This window comes from Pan troglodytes, chromosome 19 (assembly GCF_028858775.2).
Source record: "Pan troglodytes isolate AG18354 chromosome 19, NHGRI_mPanTro3-v2.0_pri, whole genome shotgun sequence".
In the NCBI taxonomy this organism is placed as follows: domain Eukaryota; kingdom Metazoa; phylum Chordata; class Mammalia; order Primates; family Hominidae; genus Pan; species Pan troglodytes.
This window is the reverse complement of record NC_072417.2, coordinates 58995983-59020651: the sequence shown is the minus strand read 5'-3', so window position 1 is coordinate 59020651 and position 24669 is coordinate 58995983. Positions and strand designations below refer to the sequence as shown.

Here is a 24669-nt window from a genome sequence, read left to right as displayed (position 1 = left end):
ACTCACAGTTCCCAGGAGGACAGTTTACAGCAGATAGATTATTACTCACAGTTCTCAAGAGGACGGTGTATGGCATACAGGGCCACAGTGGGGAGCTCCAGCGTCCATCAGGAAGCAGAAGGGGGCAGAGAATACAGGCAGGAGCCTTTGTTGTGATTTCTGTGGGAAGGAATAGACAAGACATGGCAAGCAGGCTCAGGATTGGCGAGTTTGAACATTTCAGTAGCTCTGGGGCATAGAGGCTATTCCAAATTGTCTGGGACCTGGCCTTGGGCTGATTAGGGCAGGGGGATAATGGCTCAGAGCATGAGAGCCCCATAGAGGAGGTGGTTGGACTCTGGAATAGTTGGTTTGCATATGGAAAGTGTGCTCACGGGCCAGCCACTGCTGTCTCAAGAAATTGCTCAGCCCTGTGCAGGGAAGTCCCTCTAGAGTTTCTAAGACCCGGATGTGAAAGGATCAAAAACACATGGTTGATACAGGACGTGGTAACAGCAGCTGCCATAGGCATCAACCAGGTAGGCTTTAAAGATCTAATGGGGTTGGTTTAACAGGATGAACACACAGTAGAGCAGCTAGGAGGCCTGACTTTTGTGTCCTTGGATCCCTGTTTCCTCACCTCTGAAAGAAGACAGCCCAACTGGATTCTTCTAAGGTGTCTTCCGTCTTCTAGCTTTAACAGTTGGTGATTCTAGAAACTAGCTATTGTGTTACACTTTAGAAGAAGATTTTATTGTATTCTGGAGGATTCGATAAAATAGAAATAATAAAAAAATTATTATTGTCTCCTCTGTGCCATGTAATTATGTGATTTCCAACTTTCCTTAACAGGTCGGGATGAATCCCACCTTATGTTGCATTTTAGGTACTTCATTCACTGCCAGAAGTCCAACCCCCTTTTATTACGTAAATTCTCATCTCATTCAGCTCTTCCTGCCCTAATCTGACTCAACCCCTACCTCTGCACTTGCAAAGCTTTCCCGTGCCCTTGCACCAGACCTCAGGATCTTACAGCAGCAAATGCCCACTGTCCCTTTCATCTTGTCTCATCACCGTTTTGCTCCAACTGAAACCTGGCTCCCTTCTGAGGACACTGCTTTCCCTCCAGCCCTCCCAAGTGGAGGCTGACTTTTCTCCTATATCCCTCTTACCACTAGGCCTGCAGGTGGGTAAGATATGGTTGCTCTTCAGTGCTGCTTCCAGACCATTTCACCACCATCTTCCCTCAAAATCACCAGCTCTGCTGACGTGAATTCTCAGACAATACCAACTGCACTCTGCCTTGCTGCCATTAGTCCCTCTTGCTCACCAGTGCAGATCTTAGCGTCTGGCTCAGAGGTTTCCCTTCCCACCCTTCCCACTTTCTGCTGATAGTCACCCGCCATGACCCAGCATCCACAGAATTTCCATCACACTGGCTCTTACATCGTTGACCTCCTCCTTCCAATGCCCTTCACTCTGCCATACCTCTGCTACCTACATCTCTTCTGCATTCTCAGTGGGGCTCAGAGAATGATGGGGAAGTAATTGCTCTGCCTTCAGAAGCTCAGGTTGAAGCATTCCACTCCCTGGCCTCCACCTGTTATCTTCACACCTCACTTACTTGGCAACACTGCTGCACAGAATTCTTCAAACCCATCAGGATTTCCAATTCACTGACTCCCCTGCTTTCTCAGAATCTATCATCCTTGGTCCCTGTTCCCTCCCATTCCCTCCCATTCCCACCTTGTAAAACCCTGACTGTTTAAACTCAGTGCTCCACACCTGCTCCTGAGCAATTCATCCCTGATGAAGCAAAATCAAACCAGTCTTCTGACCAGTCCTACATTTCATTTGTGAACATAAAATTCAGGTAGGCCCTTCACATTTTCCTAGACACTTCCCAATTCTCTCAGACTCCTGTTTCCTTCAAATATTTTCTCTGCCTTTATGACTCTGCCTCTCATTTCACTGAGAAATTAGTATCAATCATGAGAGAACTAATTCACCTTTTCACCAACAAATCTACCAGCATGCCTGCATTTGAAGCTGGATATTCAACCACCTCTCCCATGACTGTGGATAAGCTGTCCTTGCTTTTCTAAATCCAGTCTCTTTCCTCTCACCTTAGGACTTACCTTCTTAAATATTCCCTATCTCCAACATTATCAATTCTTTCCTTTACACATTCTTAGTAGCATGTGGGCATATTGTCATATTTGCCACATTGAAAAAGAGAAAGGAGTATGACCCCACAAGCCCTTCCAGCTACAACACAATTTTTTGTATGCACTCCTTTACAGCAAAATTTCTCAAAAGATGTGTTTATATTTGTTTTTTTTTTTTTTTTGGTTTTTTACCTCCCATTCTCGCTCTACAAAAAGTTTTATGATGAAATATAACATACATACAATTTAGAGAACAATATTAAAGAGAATATGTGAATTTGCATCATCCAGCTAAGAAACAGAACATTGGCTATATTTTAAAGTTTAAATCCTTCTCCCTCCTTGCAAGATGTTACTAGGGTCCTAAATGTGACATAATCCTTCCCAGGCTTTTCTTCATCACTTTGTGTATGTGTGTATGTATATGGATATATACACATGTGTATGCATATGGATGTATACATATGTATATGCATACATACATACCTATATGGAGACTTGCATTAAAACTTCATAAAAATGATATTATTGTATGCCATATATTTTTCTGTGTTCTATTTCTTTCACTCAGCATTATGTTTGAGATTTATCCAGGTTGACAGTATAACAGTAGTTCATTTTCCCTGTCGTACAGTATTCCCTTAGATTAATGTACCACAATGTATCTGTCCATTCCATAGTTGTTGAACATTTGGGTTGTTTCCAGTGGTTTTGCTCTTCCCTAAGGACACTGCTTCCCTTTTAACAATGTTGCTGTAAGAACTCTTATATGTGATCATGGAATGGGCAAGCATTCCTCTAGGGTGTATACTTAAGAGCGGAATTGCTAAGTCAAAGAGTATGCATATAATGCCAAGCTCCTTCCAAGGTAGAGACAGCCATGGGTGAAAGCTCTTACAGCCTAGCATCCTCCCCACCTCTTAGTATTGATAAATTGTTCAATCCTGGCCACTCTGGTGGGAGTGTAATGGTATCTCACTGTGGTAAATATTTTGCACTACTCTGAGTATAAAAAGGTCCTCATCTTTTTATGTTTTTGGTGAGTCATTATGTTTCCTTTTCTCTGCCTATTCATATCTGTGGCTCATTTTTCTACTGGACTTTTTTTTCCTTTTTGAAATTACATTAGGAATTACTTACATTTTCTATATCTAGTCCTTTGCTATTGTATGTCTTGCAAATGGAGTCTACCATTTTGTGACCTGTCTTTTCACTCCACTTATGGTGTATTCTGATAAACAAATTCTTAATTTGTGTGGCCAAATGTGTCCAACTTTTCCCTTATGTTGTTCTTCTTTTGTCTTGTTAAATAAATCCTTTTTTTGCCCTGATATCCTAATGATACCCTCCTGTATTCCCTTCTAAAAGTTTTAAAATTTTATCTTTCACATTAAATAGTCCCTTATCTAGCACTCATGAATATGAAGAAATCCTAATTACTGTAGCTTAGTAACAAATCTCGATATCTGGCAGGGCAAGTCTCCACCTGGATCATTTTCATCAAGAATATCTTGACAGTTCTTGGTCCTTACCATTTCATATAAATTTTAGTCATCAGTTTGTAGAAGAAAAAAATCTTTTAGGATTTTAATTATATTTTTAGTGACTATAGATCAATTTGAGTAGAATTGATGATACTGAGTATTCTCGTCCAAGAACATGTTGTCTCTTTGCTTATTTACATCCTTTTTATGTCTTTCAGTGAAATTTTGTAATCATTGTCTTTAAAAAATTTGCATATTTTTGTTCAAATATATTCCTCAGTATTTTGTTTTTCAGTTCGTAGTATAAATAATATTTTAAAATCATATTTTCTGTAGAAATTGAATTGATTTTGTACATTGATTTCATATCACGCAATCCTGCTAAATTAATTTAATAATTTTGATAATTCATCTGTACATTCTTTGGTGTTTGCAACGTACATGGTCATCATCTACAAATTTATGATAGTTTTATTTCTTCTTCCTTCTCGGTCTTTATGCTTTATATCTCTATCTCTTATCTTACCACTCTGGCTTGGACTTCCAGTAGAATGTTGAATGAAAGTGGGGATAACATACGTCTTTGTCTTGTCTCTGATCTTAAAAGGAGTGCTTTTAACATTTCACTGCTGAGTATAATATTTGCTGTGAGTTTTCTGTGGACTTGCTTTATCTGATTTTAAAATTTCCCTTCTATTTCTAATTTGTTTGGAGTATTTAGCATAAATGGATGTAAAATTGTATCAAGTGTTTTATCTATGTCCATTAAGATAACTCTGGTTTTTCCCTCAAGCCGTTAAAGTGTTGAACATATTATTTGGCTTCTAATGTTAAAACAACCTAGCATCTGAGATATGCCCAACAAAAAGTATTATCTTTTTCAATATACTCTCTGGCTTATTGTGTTTGCAAATATTTTGTTTAGCATTACTGCACCTGTTTGTGATTGAATTTGGCCTTCAATTTTCTTTTTTTTTTCCTGTCTGTATCTGGTTTTTGGTTTTGTAATTGTGCTAGCTTCATAGAACAAGAAGTAATTCTTCTTATTTTTTCTCCAGAAGAGTTGGTGTAATCTTGAAATTTTCTGATCTGTGAGAGTTTGATTTAAATTTCTTATTGAGCCATCTGGGATTGTGATTTTCTTTGTAACAAGATTTTAGCCTATAATTTCTTTAATGATTATAAAGATATTGAAGTTTTCTATTCCTTCGTAAGTCACTTTGAGTAAGTCATATTTTCTAGGAATGTATCCATCTCATGTAAATCTTCAAATTATTATTATAAAATGGATAAGATCCTCTCAACTGTTTAATCTCTGCAAAGCCTATGGTGTCTCCCTCTTTTCATTTCTATTCTTTTTTTTTTTTTTTTTTTTGAGACGGAGTTTCACTCTTGATGCCCAGGCCACAGTGCAATGGCACGATCTCGGCTCACTGCAACCTCCACCTCCCGGGTTCAAGTGATTCTTCTGCCTCAGCCTCCCAAGTAGCTGGGATTACAGGCATGCACCACCATGCCTGGCTAATTTTGTATTTTTTAGTAGAGACAGGGTTTCTCCATGTTGGTCAGGCTGGTCTCGAACCCCTGACCCCAGGTGATCCACCTGCCTTGGCCTCCCAAAGTGCTGGGATTACAGGCATGAACCACCATACCCGGCCTTCTATTCATTCTTATTTGTGCTTTCTGGTTTCCTTTCTTCTTGCCGGACACAAAAAAACTATCTAATAAACTCATTGATCTTATTTATTGTAGTTTTATTTTTATTTCAATAATTTATTCTTTTATTATTTCCTTTACTATTTTGGATTTATTTTCTGTTCTTTGGCTAACGTTTGCTTGTTAATTTTGAGTCTTTTGTCTGTTTGCATGCTAACATTGAAAGTTATAAATTCTCTTCTAAATACAGTTTTACCTCCATTTTGCATTTTAGTATGTAATATTCTCATTACAATTTAGTTCTAAATACTTTTAATATTAATTATAATGGGTTTAGATTTTTTAATTTTTCAAATGTGAGACTTTTCTAGTTATAGTTTTTTATTAATTTCCAACTTAATTGTGCTGTGGTTTAGAAATGATATGTCTAATAACAAGCTTCTGAAATTTGTTAAAGTTTGCCTTATTCAATATAGTATATTCAGTTCTTATAAATTTCTGGGCATATTTGAAAATAATGTATATTCTGTAAGTACTGAGTAGAATGTTCTATGTATGCCTATTGTTCAAGTTTGTTAATTATTCTATTCAAATCTACTGTATCTTCACTGCCTTTTTTAATCTACTTAATCTATCATCACTTACTAAGATAATTGTATTAAAAATCTTCCATTTTTAGTGGTATATTGTCAATTTCTCCTTGTAATTCTGTAAATTTTTGCTTCATATATTTTAAGGTTATGTTATAGGCATACAGATTTTGACTTTTTATATCTTCTTGGAACATTGAGCCTTTTAACCAAACATTAAACATCTTCTTTATCACTAGCAATATGTCTTGTACTAAAGTATGTTTTGTCTTCTATTAATGTAGCTAAAACAATTTTTCTTTGGTGACATTTGCTTGGTGCATCTCTTCTTATCCTTTGGCTTTCAACCTTGCTGTGCCCTTACATTAGAAGACATTTTTATAATGAGCATAGAACTGATTTTTTAAATCCACTTTAGCAATATGTATTTTTTAACTGGAGGGTTTTGTTCATTAACATTGATCGTGGTACATTTTAATTTAAATCTACCATTTTATTATGTTCTTTTAGTTTGCTATTCTTTTTCTTTTTCATTGACTTCCTTTTTTGTCTGCTTTGGGGTATAATTTTTCATGTTTTCTTTTATTTTCCTTATTCCATTTTTTCCTCTGCTACTTTGAATGTCATGCCATGTAGCTCTGCTGTTCTAATGGTTACCACTGCTATTTTAATAAGCATCCTTAAAATAAGTAAATTTATTACTATTTTTAGTCTCTTCACAATGATTAAAAGACTTTAGAATAGTTTCATGTCTCCTGTTCATCCATCAAATTATATTCTATCATTCCTAGTAATTTAGATTGCTCTCTATTATTTATTTAAGCCCCAGGAACTATATATATATATATATATATATATATATATATATATACACCAAATGTTTATTTATTATTTTTTTTATTTTTTTATTTTTTGAGATGCAGTCTCGCTCTGTCGCCCAGGCTGGAGTGCAGTGGCATGATCTCAACTCACTGCAACCTCTCTGCCTCCCGGATTCAAGTGATTCTTCTGCCTCAGCATCCCGAGTAGCTGGGACTACAGGCACAGGCCACCATGCCTGGCTAGTTTTTGTATTTTTAGTAGAGACAGGGTTTCATCATGTTGACCAGGCTGGTCTTGAACTCCTGACCTTGTGATCTATCCGCCTCGGCCTCCTATTTAGATTTACCAACATACTTACCATTATTGCTCTATAGTCCAGACACCTGACTGAGGTATATCCCATTAGAAGTTCCTTTAGTAAAGGTCTATTGATGAAGTGTTCTCATTCTTTCTTTGTCTGAAATATATTCATTTTGCCCTTGTTCTTTAAAAATAGTTTTGTGGAGGGGAGAATTCAAGAATAACATAAATTCTCTTTGATTATTGAAAATATTATTCTACTGTGTCCTGGCTTCCATTTGTGTTGCCGAGTAGTCAGTTATCAGTCTAGTTTTGTTTTTGTTGTATGTGTGCTGTCGTTGTTTTAAGAAACTTGTCTTTGCTCTGAAGCTAATTTTAAGATTTTTTTTTCTTTTGGTAATCTGTAGTTTCATAGTGAAGTGTTTATATGAGGGTTCCTTTATGTTTATTCTGCTTGGGATTTGTTGGGCTTTCTTGATCTTACATTGCGTGTCTTTCAGCAATTCTAGAAAATGTTTAGCTAGACTCTTCTCAAATGTTGCTCTTGTTTGTTCTATTTCGTTCTTCTGGCACTTTTGTTATACTTATGTGTGATGTTTTCATTGTCTCCTGTCTTTTAATAACTTGCATATTTTTCCTTTTTTCTCTTTCTACCCTGCAGTTTAGAAACTGCTCCACGTATATCACACAGCAGTCTAATCCCCTTTCAGCTTTGTTGAAATTTAAATTATAATTATATTTTCCATTTTTAGATCTTCTACTCAGTTATTGTATAATTTTGCTTGCTTGTTTTTGTTCTTTGTTATTTTTCACATTTTAAGCCTTCTCTTTTATTATTTGTTTTAAAATATGTTTATTAGAGTATAATCTTAAGACAGTTTTTGATTTGTCAACTTAAAAATGTTTGTTTCTTCCTGCCATATAGTAAAGTGATATAAAGGCCTACTGAAAATTATGAGCTTCTTTCTCCTGGAATTCTCCATCAACATATGATCATTTATGCATTGCCAGCAAACACCTCTTAGAAGCTTTTTCTATGCTTCTTTTCACAAAGCAATGCTATCGCAAGCCATAATTCTCATGTTATCCAGTTCATAAATTTTGCCACTTCTCTGAATCCAGCATTTAATACAAAGGTCTGCACCTATCACAGATTTTGAGTGCGCTCGGAGAACCTCTGAAATGACCTCCATTCTTGATTCTATCCAAATCACACATTACATTTAGATGTCGTGTCTCCTCCTGAGTCTCCTTCATCGCAAGATAGGCCTCAGTCTTTGCCATTCATAACCTTAACACCTTGTGCAAGAGGCCATATTCTTAACATCAGAGCATAGTCTATGCAGAGTGCTTAGTCAAGTGTTGGGCATGTGGTAGTATTTTCATAATGATAGATATTTTTGTTGGGGAAATCAATACATCTGCCTTTCGAGAAGTAGAACGAGAATGGTTCCTCATGTTCTGTTTGTGTTGATTAGCTTGGCCAACCTGGAAGCGTTTATAAAGAACAGTGAGAGCGGCTTACTCAAGAAAGTTGAAATAGGAGATTTCCAAGGCTTGGTTGAGATCATGGGACACCTTATGGCTGTTAAAGAACGGCAGAGTAACACTGATGAGATGTTTGAGCCCTTAAAGCAGACTATTGAATTGCTGAAGACCTATGAACAAGAATTGCCAGAAACAGTGTTTAAGCAGCTGGAGGTCAGTGCATTTATGTCTTCCTTATAAAAGAAATAGAGGAAACATTTTAGGATTTCAGAATGGGGTAAAGTGGGGTACAGCAAATGAAAAACAGGGCTTGGAGCTGCAAGATCCGTGTTTTGGAACTATAATGTGTAGCGTATTTGTAACATCTAGCAAATTCTGGAAACTCAGTACATATGGGAGAAGGCAATGCTGGAGATAGATGGGAGAATTAAGATGGATAATTTTTTTCCATAGAAATGAACCAATGTTTTGGTTGAGAAAAATTAAAAGCAGATCTGAAATATGTTAAGATGGTCCAAGAGGTAATGTGGGACATAAAAGAAAATAACCAAGCAACCCTGAAGAATATAGAAAAGGGAAGGGGTTAATGTAGCTTCAGTAGAAATATGGTAGAAGCAATAGAAACTGAAGATTGTAGAAACATCTTCCTTTAAGAAAAATCTAAAAGTCTCTTCAGCATTCCAAGTTTTCACAAATTTAGAGGGCTTAGAGGACCAGAGGTTGAGAGCAAGAAGGTTAGTGTTGAGTGAGTGGTAGGTAATAGTTGAGAGCAGCTGCGGAAGGAAGTCGAGGAAGAGTGGGTGGAGGGCAGATTGTAGGGAATGGGAAGATGACACCACCACACCATTGTACCGTCTTGTAGCACAGATGGAAGCATCTGGGCTCTGTCCAGCTCAGGACTATGGGAGAGGAAAGAGCACCTTGAGAATCTGACCACACTGAGGTTTCCTTTGCAGGAGCTGCCTGAGAAATGGAACAACATAAAAAAGGTGGCCATTACTGTGAAGCAGCAGGTGGCCCCACTGCAGGCAAATGAAGTGACACTCCTCCGCCAGAGGTGCACAGCCTTCGATGCAGAACAGCAGCAATTCTGGGAGCAATTCCACAAAGAAGCCCCGTTCAGGTATGGGCCGAACACTGCTGCCTCTCTTTCTGTGAACACTGCAGTCTTTGAGTCATGGATAATCTTTTTGTGGGGCGTGTGTATTCTTCCAGCAGCTGCAGACCAGTTAATAATCTTCCTTCCCATTTAGGACCTGTGGTTGAAACGTGGTGCTAATGTGGACTGAATCCTATCATGACCTGTATGAAAAGGCCAAGGATTGTACAAACATCTTGCCTTAAAAAGATGCATATATATCTAGAAGCATCTTTGTGCCTCCAAGTTTATAAAGGGATGATAAGTGGTATAATTACTAGGATTTTACTAAACCTTTAGCATTCTAAGTTCTCACAGACTGTTCTTTTGGTTTTAAAAAGTGGCTGATTGAATTTTTAAAATTTTACAGAGCATTTCATTTTGGCAGCATAAAGGAAGGATTTAGGTGAAGGTTTTCTTCAGGGGGTTTCTCTCTGCTTGGTTCCAACACCTTCCTGCTTGTTATGACAGGTCTTTACATAAACAAAGCAACTCTAGGATCAGCAACACCATTCATCCATGCCCACACTGCACATACTTGGGCTCCTTTCTCAGGGATTTCCTCCCGTGGTGAAGCGGTCTGCTTCTGGTCCACTGCTCAGCATCAACGGCTCCAACCAGGAGGCCAAGCTGGCGCTCAATGGTCCTACATCTGCTGATGTGCCAGCTAGATTGGGTGCCCTTTGCCCTAACGCTCCAGCTCTGTGATTTGTTTCCTGTTTCCTTGAGCTTCATTTCTTGCTGGGTCTCCTCTATATTGTTGGGTAGACAGACTTCAAAATCTCCAAACTGGAAAATTCTCGATGCTTACAGTGAGGAATGTTTTCATTTTCAAAGGTTATTTGCCCACAGAAATATTAAAGCAACAAACCAAACAAAAAAAGATACAACTTCACTGGAACGAAGTTCAATAAAAATTAAGTGCACAGATGCTAGATTCAGGTGGCCTGGGGTCTAATTTCAGGTCTTCTACTTACTTCTTATGTTATGACAAAGTTACTTAATACCTTTGTGCTCCAGATTCCTCATCTATAAAATGTAGATGATAGTAGTATCCACCACATATAGTTGTGGGTTGAATTAAAGAGATCATTCTTGAAAGTGTGTAGCACTGTGTCTGGTACTATGGTGAAAAACTGTACTGGTTTGTCCAGGATTGTTCTGGTTGTTGTCTGGGAGTTTTAAAATCTCTCCAGGTGATTCTAAATGTGCAGCCCAAATGGCAGCACATTGCTTTAGAGTCATAGGTTTTATATATTTATATCTTATGTCTGTTTTACACACTTGTCCTTCCCTGTCTCTTAACATACTCATCTTACTCTCTGTAACTCCAAGCATAATGCTTGGGAGATAGCAGCATTTTCGAGGTAGTGTCTTGCTCTGTCACCCAGGCTGGAGTGCAGCATCATAATCATAGCCTACTGTACCCTTGAACTCCTTGGGTTCAAGCAATCCTCTCACCTCAGCCTCCTGAGTAGCTGGGACTACAAGCATGCTCATGTCTTAGGAAGCACCTGTGTTCTGGGCAAACTGGGTGGTTGCTCACCCAACCTGGCATGCCTATTTTTATCATTCATTCTTCAAACATTTATTAAGCAGCTGCTATCTCCCAAGCATTATACTTGGGGTAACAGAGAATAAGATGAGTAGGTTAAGAGGCAGGGAAGGACAAGTGTGTAAAACAGACATAAGATATAAATATATAAAACATATGACTCTAAAGCAATGTGCTGCCAGTTGGGCTGCACATTCAGAATCACCTGGAGAGATTTTAAAACTCCCAATATGCCCAGTGTGTCCTATATACTAATGAAGTTAGACTTTCTGGAGGCGAGACCCGTGAATCAGTATTTTGTAAGCTCCAGGAATTCCAATGTGCAGCCAAGTTTGGAAACCACCACCCTAAAGGGAAGTAATTGGTTTCCTTTCGAGCAATCATGCGGAGGAATGTAACTCCTAAGTCTGTATCCCTTTAGAATAATTGCCTTAGGAGCCACGCCCTTGTTCCAAAGAATCATCTGTTGCTCGAAACCCTTGTAGACTCCTTTGGGGACTATCTTTCAGAGTCTGAGGCTTATTCTTCTGACTCTTTTTTGGGCATGCAATTGAATTTTTGAAATTGAACACCAATTCAGAGCCAAAACTGCTGAAGGAGGTAAGTTCTCCAGCTAGGTAATACTACTTAGTGTTAACAACAACCACACCAAAGGCAACAGCCATAAAAATAAAGACACTAATATTTTTGCACCAACAGTCTGTCTTTTTTTTGTTGTTTGTTTTGTTTTGTTTTGTTTTGAGACAGAGTCTAACTCTGTCACCCAGGCTGGAGTGCAATGGCACGATCTCGGCTCACTGCAACCTCCGCTTCCTGGATTCAAGTGATTTTCCTCCCTCAGCCTCCTGAGTAGCTGGGGTTACAGGTGCCCACCACCATGCCTGGCTAATTTTTGTATTTTTAGTAGAGGCAGGGTTTCACCATGTTGGTCAGACTGGTCCCGAACTCCTGACCTCGTGATCCTCCCACCTTGGCCTCCCAAAGTGCTGGGATTACAGGCATGAACCACCACGCCCGGCCCAACAGTCTCTTAAGATAATTTCAAAAAAGAAAAAAATTCAAAGATGTTGGGGAAAATATCCTCCCAAAGAGACTTCTAAGACTGCTTGAAAGGGAAACAACATTGGTGTGCTTTTGTGTCTGTTCGAAATTCGGTATTCCTCCTTCATGGGTATATTTTGTGTATTGATCAACTCCTGTTTGTTTTTTCATTTTATTTTTATTTGATAGTTGTGTTCGTTTTTCTTTCTTTGCACTTGTATCTGCTGGCTGTGAGGATACTGCTACTCTTAGCTGGGTGTTCCAAATTCACATCTGCTAATTTGACATGCAGATGAATCCCTGGAAGAGGATGCTTTGAAAAGAACTGCTGGGAAACCAAACATTTCTGCAATTTTGGTGTATTTCTCTTCTTGTCAAAAAAAACATCAGAGCTAAAATGGAATTGTAGATTTATCACTAAAGCGAATCTTAGTGGATGTCAACTTATGTGTTTTGTTTTCTTTCTTAGTTTGGTGCGTGTGAGTGTTCAAAATTTGTAGGTATTATGTGTGGCATGTGAGTTTAAATCTGGTTTCTCCACTGTTAAGTTATTTATGAATTTCTAAGTTGCAGGCCCTGGTATATTTTTCTGTGAATTCAAGTTTGAGTTTAATTCTGGTTTCTTCACTTTTAGATCATTTATAAATTTCTAAAGTGCAGACCCTGGTACATTTCTCTGTGGATGCAAGTTTCTGCTCCTGATTAGGTTACACAGGTTAAGCTCAGTTTTGAATGTTCTCATGTTTGAGGAGAGAAAAAAAACCTGAGTGTCTTATTAAGCCCTTGCAGTCTGACAGGTGCTGTGTGAAGTCAGGTTGCATAGGTTGAGGTTCTTCATGTCCAAGTCAAATTTCAGCTCCTCCTTTAGTTCTTAACTCTAAATTATAACACCATGTTTTGGTGAGAGCCGAGCTCTCACCTTAGTAATTGGCTAAACCATCTTACTCAGATTCAAGGGCTTTGTGCAACTCTTAAAGCTGGTGACCAGTTCTCCCTCTTGAATGAAAGGAATGCCCCCATGCTCTAGTGGTGTTTCACTGTTTGGTCTTCCTGACCTTGAGCACAGTCCTCTTGACCTTAAGAAACGTCACCATGACATATAGTCTTCTTGCCCACACCAAGACCAAGGTAATCGAGGGATTACTGAGCCAAAATAATCTACCTCTATGAGCTCCAGCTCAATGAAGACCATTCGTGTTTTCAGCAGGCAACCAGATTCTATGAATGGCTGGGAGGGCTTTCTTGAAGATTTCTTCCATGGGGTGCTGTCCTACATGACAACTAGAGAAAACAGCTTTCCAAATAGCCCAAGGCAGCAGTCATGAGGAAAGAAGGGCTTTTGACCTTCTTGCACAGTGTCTGCTGTCTCTTCCATAACTGCAGAAAAGGGCAATATTTGTCATTAAACCTCCCAGAGGCATATCGGTTTCCTAAGATATGTCATTCATTCAGCTTGATCCTGTTCTTCCAGTTAATCTGACTCATTCACAGGATTTAGGCTTTCCTGGAGTAGATGAGGTTATGGTCTCAGCAGTGGAGCCAGCAAAAAATGATGTAGCTGTTAGGATTTTGAGATAATACACCTTTCCTGACCTCAAGGACTTATAGCCTCAGGGACAATTTCAAAAATGAGCAATAAGGCATGCACATTGGGCACCAGCTTTAACCCCGCCCGGGGAGGCAGTTCACACCTCCCGTAGAACATGGTGCTTATTATCATGGTGAGCCAGAGCCAGTGGCAAGTAAGAGCTGTTTCAGGGGGAAAAAAAAGAGTTACAAAATGAGGATATTCTGGGCAAAGGAAATAGCACATACGAAGATGCAGAAGGATGAAAATGTAAGAAACAGCTGGAAAACTGCATGTGTGTATGGCTGGGATGCAGGAAGCAGGAGAGGAGAATGGAGGGGGCCATGTTTTGACCATAATCTCAGCCACTGAGGAGTCTAAGTATGACAAAAACATAATGTAAAGACCACCTTCTCATGGCTGCGGAGAACAGAATGGGGCAAGGTAGGCTCAAAACCAGGTGCTCAATGGGAGAGTGGTTCCAACAGCCCAGATAAGAAGTGGTGAGGCCTGATCAGAAGCAGTGGCAGAGATGAGGGAGAGGGGAAAATAGATTACAGAGAGATTTAGGAGAATATCTGCAGGATTGATTGAATGTGGGAGATGGAGGAGAAGGAGAGTGTAAGGGGATTTTTCATCTTCTAGCTTGGACAAGTGGTCGGAAGAGCTTTTATCCCACTGTTCACTGAGGCGGGCACAGAATTGGAAGGACTGCGCCTCACAAAGTCAGGGTTGGATACATTAATTTTTTTTTTTTTTTTTTGAGACGGAGTCTCGCTCTGTCACCCAGGCTGGAGTGCAGTGACGGGATCTCAGCTCACTGCAACCTCCATCTCCCGGGTTCAAGTGATTCTCCTGCCTCAGCCTCCCGAGTAGCTGGGACTATAGGTGCGTGCCACCATGCCTGGCTAATTTTTTGTATTTTTAGTAGAGACAGGGTTTCACCTTGTTAGCCAGGATGGTCTCGATTTCCTGACCTCGTGATCCACTCGCCTCGGCCTCCAAAAGTGCTGGGATTACAGGCGTGAGACACGTTGAGTTTTATGCTACCTGGTGGTTATCAAGGACAGGTGTGACACCGTTCATGGTATACACAGATACAGATGGTACTGAGATTCCCATTTACCAACAGCCAATTTCCCAGGAATCAATTTAGCTCACTTATTCCTCTCTCTCTAGGCTCACATCTGGGTCAGGCCTGAATCAGTCATTTTTCCACGATCAAATGCATGAGCGCCGTATTTTCATTTCTTTTAATTATAGTTTTATTCATCCAAGCTTTCCAGGCATTTCTCTTTTAGAGTAAAATACATTTTGCCTTATTATTTCAACTTCAAAGACTCAACCCACCCTTTTCCCTCCTATTGCTTTCTTGTTCTTATACTGTATCATTTCCCAAGAGTTTAGAGGATGGCTTCCAGCTTTTTAGGCACGTGGACGAGGTCTATGAATATCCTGACAATTTGCTCTAAAGGTTTGAAATCATAAGAAGGCTACACATCTATGGGTTCCCTTCACAACTTAGGCCAAGTTGGTTTTTATGTGTGCTTAGCTACAGAAAATGATCACCCACAAATCTAAACTATAAACAAAAATTATGCCGCAGGATGAATGAAGTTTGGAATAAGTTTGATAAATATTCACCTCTTATAAATACTTGAGGAACCAACATTGATTTAAGAATGCTTATGGGTGCCAAAGGAAGAATGGTTAGCAAGATAATTTCTAATCTTCCATGTGCACCCCAAATAGCTCCTATCTTACCTAAAAAGTTATTCCTAAATGGTGTTCCACTAACAAATTAAACAGCATGTGGGCTTTTAGAATTTGTTTGAATTTTAACTAACATCAAGAGGTTCAGTTCACATTCTAAGTTCACTCTAGTCAAGATAAAAAGTGGAACCTACACACACCAACGATTAGTCTTTGGAAATGAAGAATAAACACAAGAACTCCTCACCCTTGGTGATCTTTTTTGCTGGGCCCCTTGCCATGAGCACCTTCCATTTCTTTCCTCCTAGTTCTTTCTTCCTCGTAAGGGAGAAAGCTCCTCTCTCTATATATATGTAGAGAGACAGGGCCCTTTTCAACTCTGAGCACTCTGACCTTCTGTTCTGAAATATGTGGGAGCTAAATAATAGAGAAGGCATGCAAATGATAGTCCCATTCTCTTAAGATGTAAATCTACAACCATAGCACCTGAGCCAAAAACGATTTAGATTGAACAAGCAGGATTCAAACATAACAAGCGTCGAAGTTAATCTGACACTAATTTAATAGTATGCATAACTGTTATTCTGTTGCATGGCAATTAGGCTTAAGTGGTAAGCATTCAGGTAAACGACTTCAATTAGGATTACTTTCCATCTGTCAAGTCAAATATTTCTAAAGTCAACAGAGAAAGGGCAGTTGAAAAACAGGAGTTTGTATGTCATTTTCTTCCTTTTTCACTCCTTTTGTATTCCACCTACCAACACGCAAACACATGCATGTACACACAGAAACACACACACACTGTTGATGGGAGGAAACGGCCGATTCTCTAGTTAGTCATTTCCTCACAACCTTCCCTTTGATGGTGAACCCCATGATGACGTGTTTTGATTTTAGCAAAACATACCATTCTCCCTTAAGCTGTGGTGTGTCTAGTATGTAGCCCTCCAAGCACACAGAAGCAAGAAAACCTGAGCTTGAGGATGAGAGTGAGTATAATAAAGTGGGGTTGGAGGAGAAAATGAGAGGGTCCTTGAACACTAGGGCTATGAGTGCCCTTGACCATAAAAAAGCCATCTGCAGCCGAGCGGGTTGGCTCATGCCTATGGTCCCAGCACTTTGGGAGGCTGAGGCAGGTGGATCATGAGGTCAGGAGATGGAGACCATCCTGGCCAACATAGTGAAACCCCGTATCTACTAAAATACAAAAAATTAGCCAGTCTTGGTGGTGTGTGCCTGTAGTCCTAGCTACTCAGGAGGCTGAGGCAGGGGAATCACTTGAACCCGGGAGGCGGAGATTGCAGTAAGCCAAAAAAAAAAAAGCCATCTGCCTACATGGGTTCCTTTGCATGTAGGGTCTTATGTTGGGGAAAACACTATGCAGGAACGCATGCTTTGCTGTATGGCAGCATAAAGTCTGTCCACACTTACGAGGATTAGAAGCAGTTTCAGGTGCGTGCATGCCATAAACACTGGAGAGAAGAGGATGAGGAAATGTGAACTAAAAAGCTAGAAATGGTGCTCATAGGTGTCGAGTGCAAGCCCAGAGGCTGCCCCAGGATGCAGAAGGGAGTGGCCCAGGGAAGGGCAAAGGCAGAACTGGAAGATCAGGGACAGCTTGGAGAGGAACTCACGAAGATGAGGAGCCAGATTCAAGGCACACGGTGAAGGAAAGTGACCACGATTATCTATCAAGGGCTTTGCAGCCAGTCTTCATGGCCGCTCACAGTGGTTCACCAGCATGAAGTGCTGTTGCCTGAAGCTGATGCAGGCACCAGTCTGAGCTTCACCATGAATGATGACACCATCCTGGCAAATGGAAATCACCTGTGGAGTGCATCTGGGTCCCGCCCCCAGTGGTTCTGATTTAGTTGGTCTATAGAGCAGTCTGGGCATGGGGATCTTACAAAGCTTTCAGAAGATCATGACATGCAGCCCAGGCTGATAGCCACTGCCCCAGAGTGATCAATGGAGGGAGGGTCAAGGTTGGGCTCCTGAGTCCCAGCTCTCCCACTTAAAGATCACCTACCAAGCCAGGCTTGGTGGCTTGTGCCTGTAATCCCAGCACTTTCGGAGGCCAAGGCGGGTGGATCACGAGGTCAGGAGTTCAAGACCAGCCTGGCAGACATGGTGAAACCCCGTCTCTACTAAAAACACAAAAATTAGCCAGGCATGGTGGCAGGTGTCTGTATTCCCAGCTACTTGGGAGGCTGAGGCAGAGAATTGCTTGAACCCGGGAGGCAGAGTTTGCAGTGAGCCGAGATCATGCCACTGCACTCCAGCCTGGGCAACAGAGCGAGAATCTGTCTCAAAAAAAAAAATAAAAATAAAAAATAAATTTAAGAAATCACCTATCACTAGGTTCCTGGCAAGGCCCTTGGCTTTCCGGCTTCTGCTGTAATATGACAGTGCTCTTTTGTGTCAAATGGTCTTCAGAACCAACAGCTAGATGAAGGGCAGAGTCTAAAGGGGCTTGGATAAGGGGGTATTCCCTTCTAGACCTGGGTGGAGAACATCCAAGCATAATGTTCTTGAATTGCCCTTCTTCCAATGCCCACTCCACCCCAGTCTGTCCTGAGTGTGTTTTTTTTTTTCCCAAAAGAAAATCCTGGGAAGAAAAGACATTATTTGCTTTGGTGAAAAGAATGTTTTTGGTGAAAGCCACTGCTCTTTCCTAAAACACCAAGCATTTAAATATTTCAGCTGGTTGCTACCTTAGAGATGCTAGGAGATGGGCCCCTGCGTGCCATACTTACAAAGGAACACACTGTGTTTTGTAGGTTTGATAGCATCCACCCTCATCAAATGCTGGATGCCAGGCACATCAAGATCCAGCAGATGGAATCCACTATGGCCTCCATTTCTGAGTCTGCCAGCTTATTTGAAGTCAATGTCCCTGACTACAAGCAGCTGAGGCAGTGCAGGAAGGAGGTCTGCCAGCTGAAGGAGCTCTGGGACACCATTGGAATGGTGACCTCCAGCATCCATGCCTGGGAGACCACACCCTGGAGGAATATCAACGTGGAAGCCATGGAGTTGGAGTGCAAACAGTTTGCCCGGCATATCCGAAACCTGGACAAGGAGGTCAGGGCCTGGGATGCATTCACAGGCCTGGAAAGCACTGTGTGGAACACGCTGAGCTCCCTGAGGGCAGTAGCTGAGCTGCAGAATCCAGCCATCCGGGAGCGGCACTGGAGGCAGCTGATGCAGGCCACCGGTGTGAGCTTCACTATGGACCAGGACACCACCCTAGCGCACCTGCTGCAGCTCCAGCTGCACCACTATGAGGATGAGGTCCGGGGCATTGTGGACAAAGCTGCAAAAGAGATGGGTATGGAGAAAACCTTAAAGGAGCTGCAGACCACCTGGGCTGGCATGGAATTCCAGTATGAGCCCCACCCACGGACCAATGTCCCCCTCCTGTGCTCTGATGAGGACCTCATAGAGGTTCTGGAGGATAATCAAGTTCAACTTCAGAACCTGGTGATGTCCAAGTATGTTGCTTTCTTCTTGGAGGAGGTGTCGGGCTGGCAGAAGAAGCTGTCCACAGTGGACGCTGTCATCTCTATCTGGTTTGAAGTGCAGCGAACATGGACTCACCTGGAAAGCATATTCATTGGATCTGAAGATATTCGGGCACAGCTACCCCAGGTACCTGCTAAAGAAATCTAGAATCTCTCTATTCTCTGATCCAGGGTGAAGGGAAGGTCACCCAGTTCCTGCATTGTCTAGGCTCTTTCCTTTTCTGCCTCCTTGCTTTGACTTTACTTAAAGGCACTTCCCACAGATGCTCGCCTTACCTGCCACCGAAAGTTAGGCAGAGGAAAAGAGGGACAGTGAAATGCACACCAATCAGTTTGTCCTTCAATGGGTAGGAAAAAGAAAGGAGAACCTCATTCAGAAAAAAAATGTATATATAAGAAAGATTTTAAAAAAATGCTACTGCAGTTTGGAATGAGGTCCTCACGGGTTGCTTCTTGGATCGTTAAAATTCAAGTGTCCACTGAAAGCGAGTCTCGTTTCCAGGCAAATTCAAGTTCCTTCTCAGCAACATGCCATTCTATAAACCGCTGACCTGTGCCAGCGCTCCAACTACCAGCTGTCAGCTAAACACCAAACAATGGATTCCCCTAAAATATGTGTTCTTCTCATTATTACCTTCCCTGTGTTTGATTGCCCCTTCTAATTAGTTCTAATTAATGTGCCATTAACTTACCCCTCTCTCAGTGGACTCTGATTCATTTTTAAATTTTTTCTTTAGGCTTCCTCTATATTCTTTCAGTACAGCAAGTTCTTTGCTTACAAATTAGCTTGATTCCAAAATGTCACGGGCTGTCCAGGCTTTGGTTAGAAATTAAAGCACGTTCTGCCCAAACATAGTTTTCCTGCTAATCCCAAAAAGCATATTTAGTGTAATACTGTAGATTAAAGGTTGTATATTTGCAGTGAAAAGTAATAGAAAACAATTCTGTATGGCAGTTGTCATTAAGTCAAATTGAATAAGCCAGATTTTATTCATCTCAAATGCCAGTGATTGAAGCAGGCAAGGCTTAATTAAAAGGGGGCCGGGACAGAGGTGGAGATTCTTGCAGAAACTTTAAGGGAGATGTTTGAGAACTTTTAATTAAAAATATTGAAGAGTTAGTATCATTAACCTCTATACAGTGCCACAGGTTTGTGTATAAAATATGTAAACACATTTACTTTCCCTGTAATAACAATGAAACAGAAACAATTTGAAAACGTAATAAAATCAGCTAGGCTCTAACACCCTAACTGGTAACTATATTCATTCATTATGAATTTCTCCCAACTTTGGTTCATGTATATACATATTTTTACATAATTGCTCTCAGTGTAATTATAATTTTCTATTCAACTTTTTTCATTTGAACATTTATGCCAGATATTTCAGATACTTCTGCAACCTTGATACTTTTTTATTTTTAATTGGAGCAAAATATCTCATTGAGGAATCATAATTTACTTTGCCCTCTTGTGTTTTTTTTGTTTGTTTTTGTTTTTGTTTTGAGACGAAGTCTTGCTCTGTCACCCAGGCTGGAGTGTAGTGGTGCAATCTCGGCTCACTGCAACCTCTGCCTCCTGGGTTCAAGTGATCCTCCTGCCTCAGCCTCCTGAGTAGCTGGGATTACAGATGAGTGCCACCACGCCCAGCTAATTTTTGTATTTTTAGTAGAGACAAGGTTTCACCATGTTGGCCAGGCTGGTCTCGAGCTCCTGACCTCGTGATCTGCCCGCCTCAGCCTCCCAAAGTGCTTGGATTACAGGCTTGAGCCACTGTGCCCGGCCTACCCTCTTGTTTTTAGGTCTTCTTGGGCAAGGGGCAGGATCACAGAGGGAAGGAATGGCAGGCCTGGGCTTGAGTCCTCATTCTCTCACTTGCAGCTGTGGGACCTTGGGCAGGACACTTAACCTCTCAATGCCTTGGTTTCCCTGTGTGTAAACTGGGACTAATACTAGTATCTATTCCAGAGTCTTCATTAAAACAATGCACATGGCACATACCATTATGATCGTTGTTATGTAATAATAATACCACAAGCTCTACCACCTCACCAGGTGCCATGTATTTGGCTGAAGCACATTGCATATATTAGTCTGTCAATCATTTCAATGATACTGTGAGTGTGTATGTCTGGGAAAAATGTTGACAACGGATTACTTTTGACATCAAAGGAGTATATTTGCTGAGGGAAAATTCATTTTGGTTATATAAACTTTTGCAGGGGTCCAGAAAGAACGTTAGATCCACTATCTACTTACGAATCAAGTGTTGTATACCTGGGGCTTGGGATGGTCTCTGAGACCTCTTCAGGGAGTCCTCAAGGTCAAAATTATCTTAATAATCACATTAAGATGTTATCCGCCTTTTTTTTTTCTCTCATTCTTCCATGAGTGTACAGTGGGGTTCTCCAGAGATCAGATGACATGTGATATCATAATAAATTGATACAGAAGCAGTTTTCTGTTAAGTCAGATATTGTAGAGATTTGACAAAAAGTGAAATGATGCCCCATTTTCAACTGTTATTTTTGGTTTTGGAAAATATACTTAAGTATTTTATTTATGCTGACATAATGGGTTTATTATTGTTACTTTTGTTGTTGTCGTTGAGATGGAGTCTCGCTTTGTCACCCAGGCTGGAGTGCAGTGGCACGGTCTCGGCTCAATACAACCTCCGCCTCCCGGGTTCGAGCGATTCTCCTGCCTGAGCCTCCTGAGTAGCTGAGATGACAGGCACACGCCACCATGAACAGCTTTTTTTTTTTTTTGTATCTTTAGTAGAGACAGGGTTTCACCATGTTGGCCAGGCTGGTCTCGAACTCCTGGCCTCAAACCATCCGCCCGCGTCAGCCTCCGAAAGTGCTGGGATTACAGGTGTGAGCCACGGCGCCCGGTCTAAATGCATTAATGAATATTTTAGAAATTTCTTTTTAAAAAAGCTTTAGCCTCTGGTACAGAAAATATTGAAAGATATGATAGATAGTACCTACATAAACAAAAGCTCTTTGGACTCCTAAACAATTTTTGAAAATGTAAATGGGTTCTAAGCTGACTGCAGCTTAAACTAAGGGTGTTTCCTTCATTGAGTCTATTCTCTGTATTTGACAACCCAGGAACAAGTTTCTGCTTCTAACTGGCTCCATGGAGGGAGCTTCTAGGAACTGAGTGGAGTGGTGGTTAATTGCTTCCACATTTTTATTTGCAGGATTCTAAAAGGTTTGAAGGCATCGACATTGACTTTAAAGAGCTAGCTTATGATGCCCAGAAAACTCCAAATGTAGTGCAAACCACCAACAAGCCAGGCCTGTATGAAAAGCTGGAGGATATTCAGGGCAGGTGAGGGTCCGCCCATTACCACTTCTCTAATAAGAAGGCATCATTTCCTTTTCCCCATCGTCTCTGAGACCAGTGGGCAGGAGTGAGTATGGGTGCCTTGCATGTCCCTTTCTTCGCCTGTGTGTTTGGGTAGCATGGGGCATTATTAGAGGTGTTGACGCCAAGGTAGACACATCCATGTATATCTTTGCAAATATCTCTAAGTGTTTCTTGTGCTAATTTCTGCATATGTTCCGTCTATTGCATATACAGACATTTAAGTAATGTATGTGTATCCATGGGTCTAGACCTTCTTAACTGGGAAATTCTGTGTTCTGTGCCCTCAGATTGTGCCTGTGTGAGAAGGCCCTGGCAGAGTACCTCGACACCAAGAGGCTTGCCTTCCCGCGGTTTTACTTTCTCTCCTCCTCCGATCTGTTAGACATCCTTTCCAACGGCACAGCTCCACAACAGGTAAGCTGGAGGAACGTCTGCAGAAAGGTCTAGGAGGGCTGAGGGGTGCCCAGCAGGAGGCAGTTTCTGGCTCCCCATCATGCCTCTTCTCTCTGGCAGGTTCTGTACTTCAGACCTGTTTGTGTTGCCCCCAGCATCATCACATACCTCGGAGCTTTCTTTCTTTCTTTCTTTCTTTCTTTTTTTAATAGATGGAGTCTTGCTCTGTCGCCCAGGCTGGAGTCAGTGGCACGATCTTGGCTCACTGCAACCTCCGCCTCCTGGGTTCAAGGCATCCCCCTGCCTCAGCCTCCCGCGTAGCTGGGACCACAGGTGCATGCCACCATGCCGACTGATTTTTTTTTGTATTTTAGTAGAGACAGGGTTTCACCATGTTGGCCAGGGTGGTCTTGATCTCCTGACCTCGTGATCTGCCCATCTCAGCCTCCCAAAGTGCCGGGATTACAACTGTGAGCCACTGCGCCCTGCCACCTCGGAGCTTTCTTAATCCCCATCAGTATTGCTGCTCAGCATGCCCTCTGGCCCATCAGAGGCTAATCTCTAACAAAGAACTGAGAAACTTTGAGGATGGCAAAGGTGGAAGGAGTTGAGGCTTGGCAGAGAATGCCTTCAATCTGATTCTGAAGAAAGATCCAGGAAATACTGGCCAAACTCGATAGCTAAAATTTCTATAGGGAGATAAGATTGGAAGTTATGTTAACTGAATATGGAGGTAAGGCTTATTGGCAAAAGCATATATGAGAAGCCCAAAATGTGGGGTTCTGGCTTCTGGTTCTAGACGGTTACTAGCCATAGAGTCTTGGACATGTGACTTCTTAGCAACAAACTTTCCTTATCTGTAAAACAGAAGAAACCTGCTGTGTTCGAAGGTTTTTTGAGTATTAAAGTAACTAACTGAAGCAGTGTTGGTATTTGGAGCTACAGACACTGGTTCTGAAATTTGGGAGTGCATCAGAATCACTTGGAAGGCTTGTCGAAGTACAGATTCCTCGGTCCCACTCCCACTGTTTCTGATTCACTATGTCTGGGTAGAGCTGGAGAATTTGCATTTCTAAGAATTTTCCCAATATGCTGCTGGTCTAGGGACTACACTATGAGAACTTCTGCTCTCAACATTGTCTGGGTCTCAAAATGCTTGGATGAGTTCTTTTTCCTCATGTGATTTTGTTATTCATTTAAAGAATAGTTGGGCTCATTTGCTTCTTTTTGCTTCAGTGTTAGGGTTTTTCCCATACTTGTTTATTTGATTGTTTGAATATGTATGACACTGATAGGATTCCAAAAGTCAAACTATGCAAAAAGATATGTATATACTCAGAGATGTATCCTTGCCTCCTCTGTTCCTTTCATGCCATAACCACCTCTGTTCCACCCACTATAGGTAACCAATTTCATTAATTTCTGGGTTAGCTTTCCTATGTCTATCTTTACGAAAATAAGCAAATGCATATTTACATTCATGCATGTACAGTTTCTAATTTCCCCTTCTTTCATACACAAAAGGTAGCATGCTACGCCTACCTGTTTGCACTTTGCTTTTTTCTACTTAGCTACATAGCTTGGAAATCACTCCATATCAAGTCAAAGATATCTCCCTCATTTTTTAATATTTGCATCATACTCCATGGATTGATATACCACAGTTTGGCCATAGGTTATTTATTATATTTTGTAATTACAAAGAATGTGGCATTGAATAACCTTGGACTTTGTATTGTTGGCCATCTGTCTTCCAGATAAACTCCTAAAAGTGAGATTCCCGGCTCAAAGGGTGGATACATATGTAGTCTTGTTAGATATTGCCAAGTTTCCACCCTTTTGCTTCACCACAAGCAGCAGACAAGAGCTTCTCAA

The 24669-nt window shown here is 41.0% G+C and overlaps 1 protein-coding gene across 3 annotated transcripts in view; it reads left to right on the top strand.

Annotated features, from left to right (window-relative positions):
• DNAH9 (dynein axonemal heavy chain 9) overlaps positions 1-24669 on the top strand; it is a 377141-nt gene that overhangs the window by 75705 nt on the left and 276767 nt on the right. For 2 of the 3 annotated variants that reach the window (XM_063799007.1, XM_016932363.4), the window contains 5 exons: positions 8478-8700; positions 9444-9610; positions 18282-19152; positions 22232-22362; positions 22689-22815. In XM_063799007.1, the coding sequence (XP_063655077.1) occupies positions 8478-8700; positions 9444-9610; positions 18282-19152; positions 22232-22362; positions 22689-22815 (1519 nt within the window). The remainder of the gene's footprint in view (positions 1-8477; positions 8701-9443; positions 9611-18281; positions 19153-22231; positions 22363-22688; positions 22816-24669) is intronic. The other variant, XM_063799008.1, reaches the window with a different exon arrangement.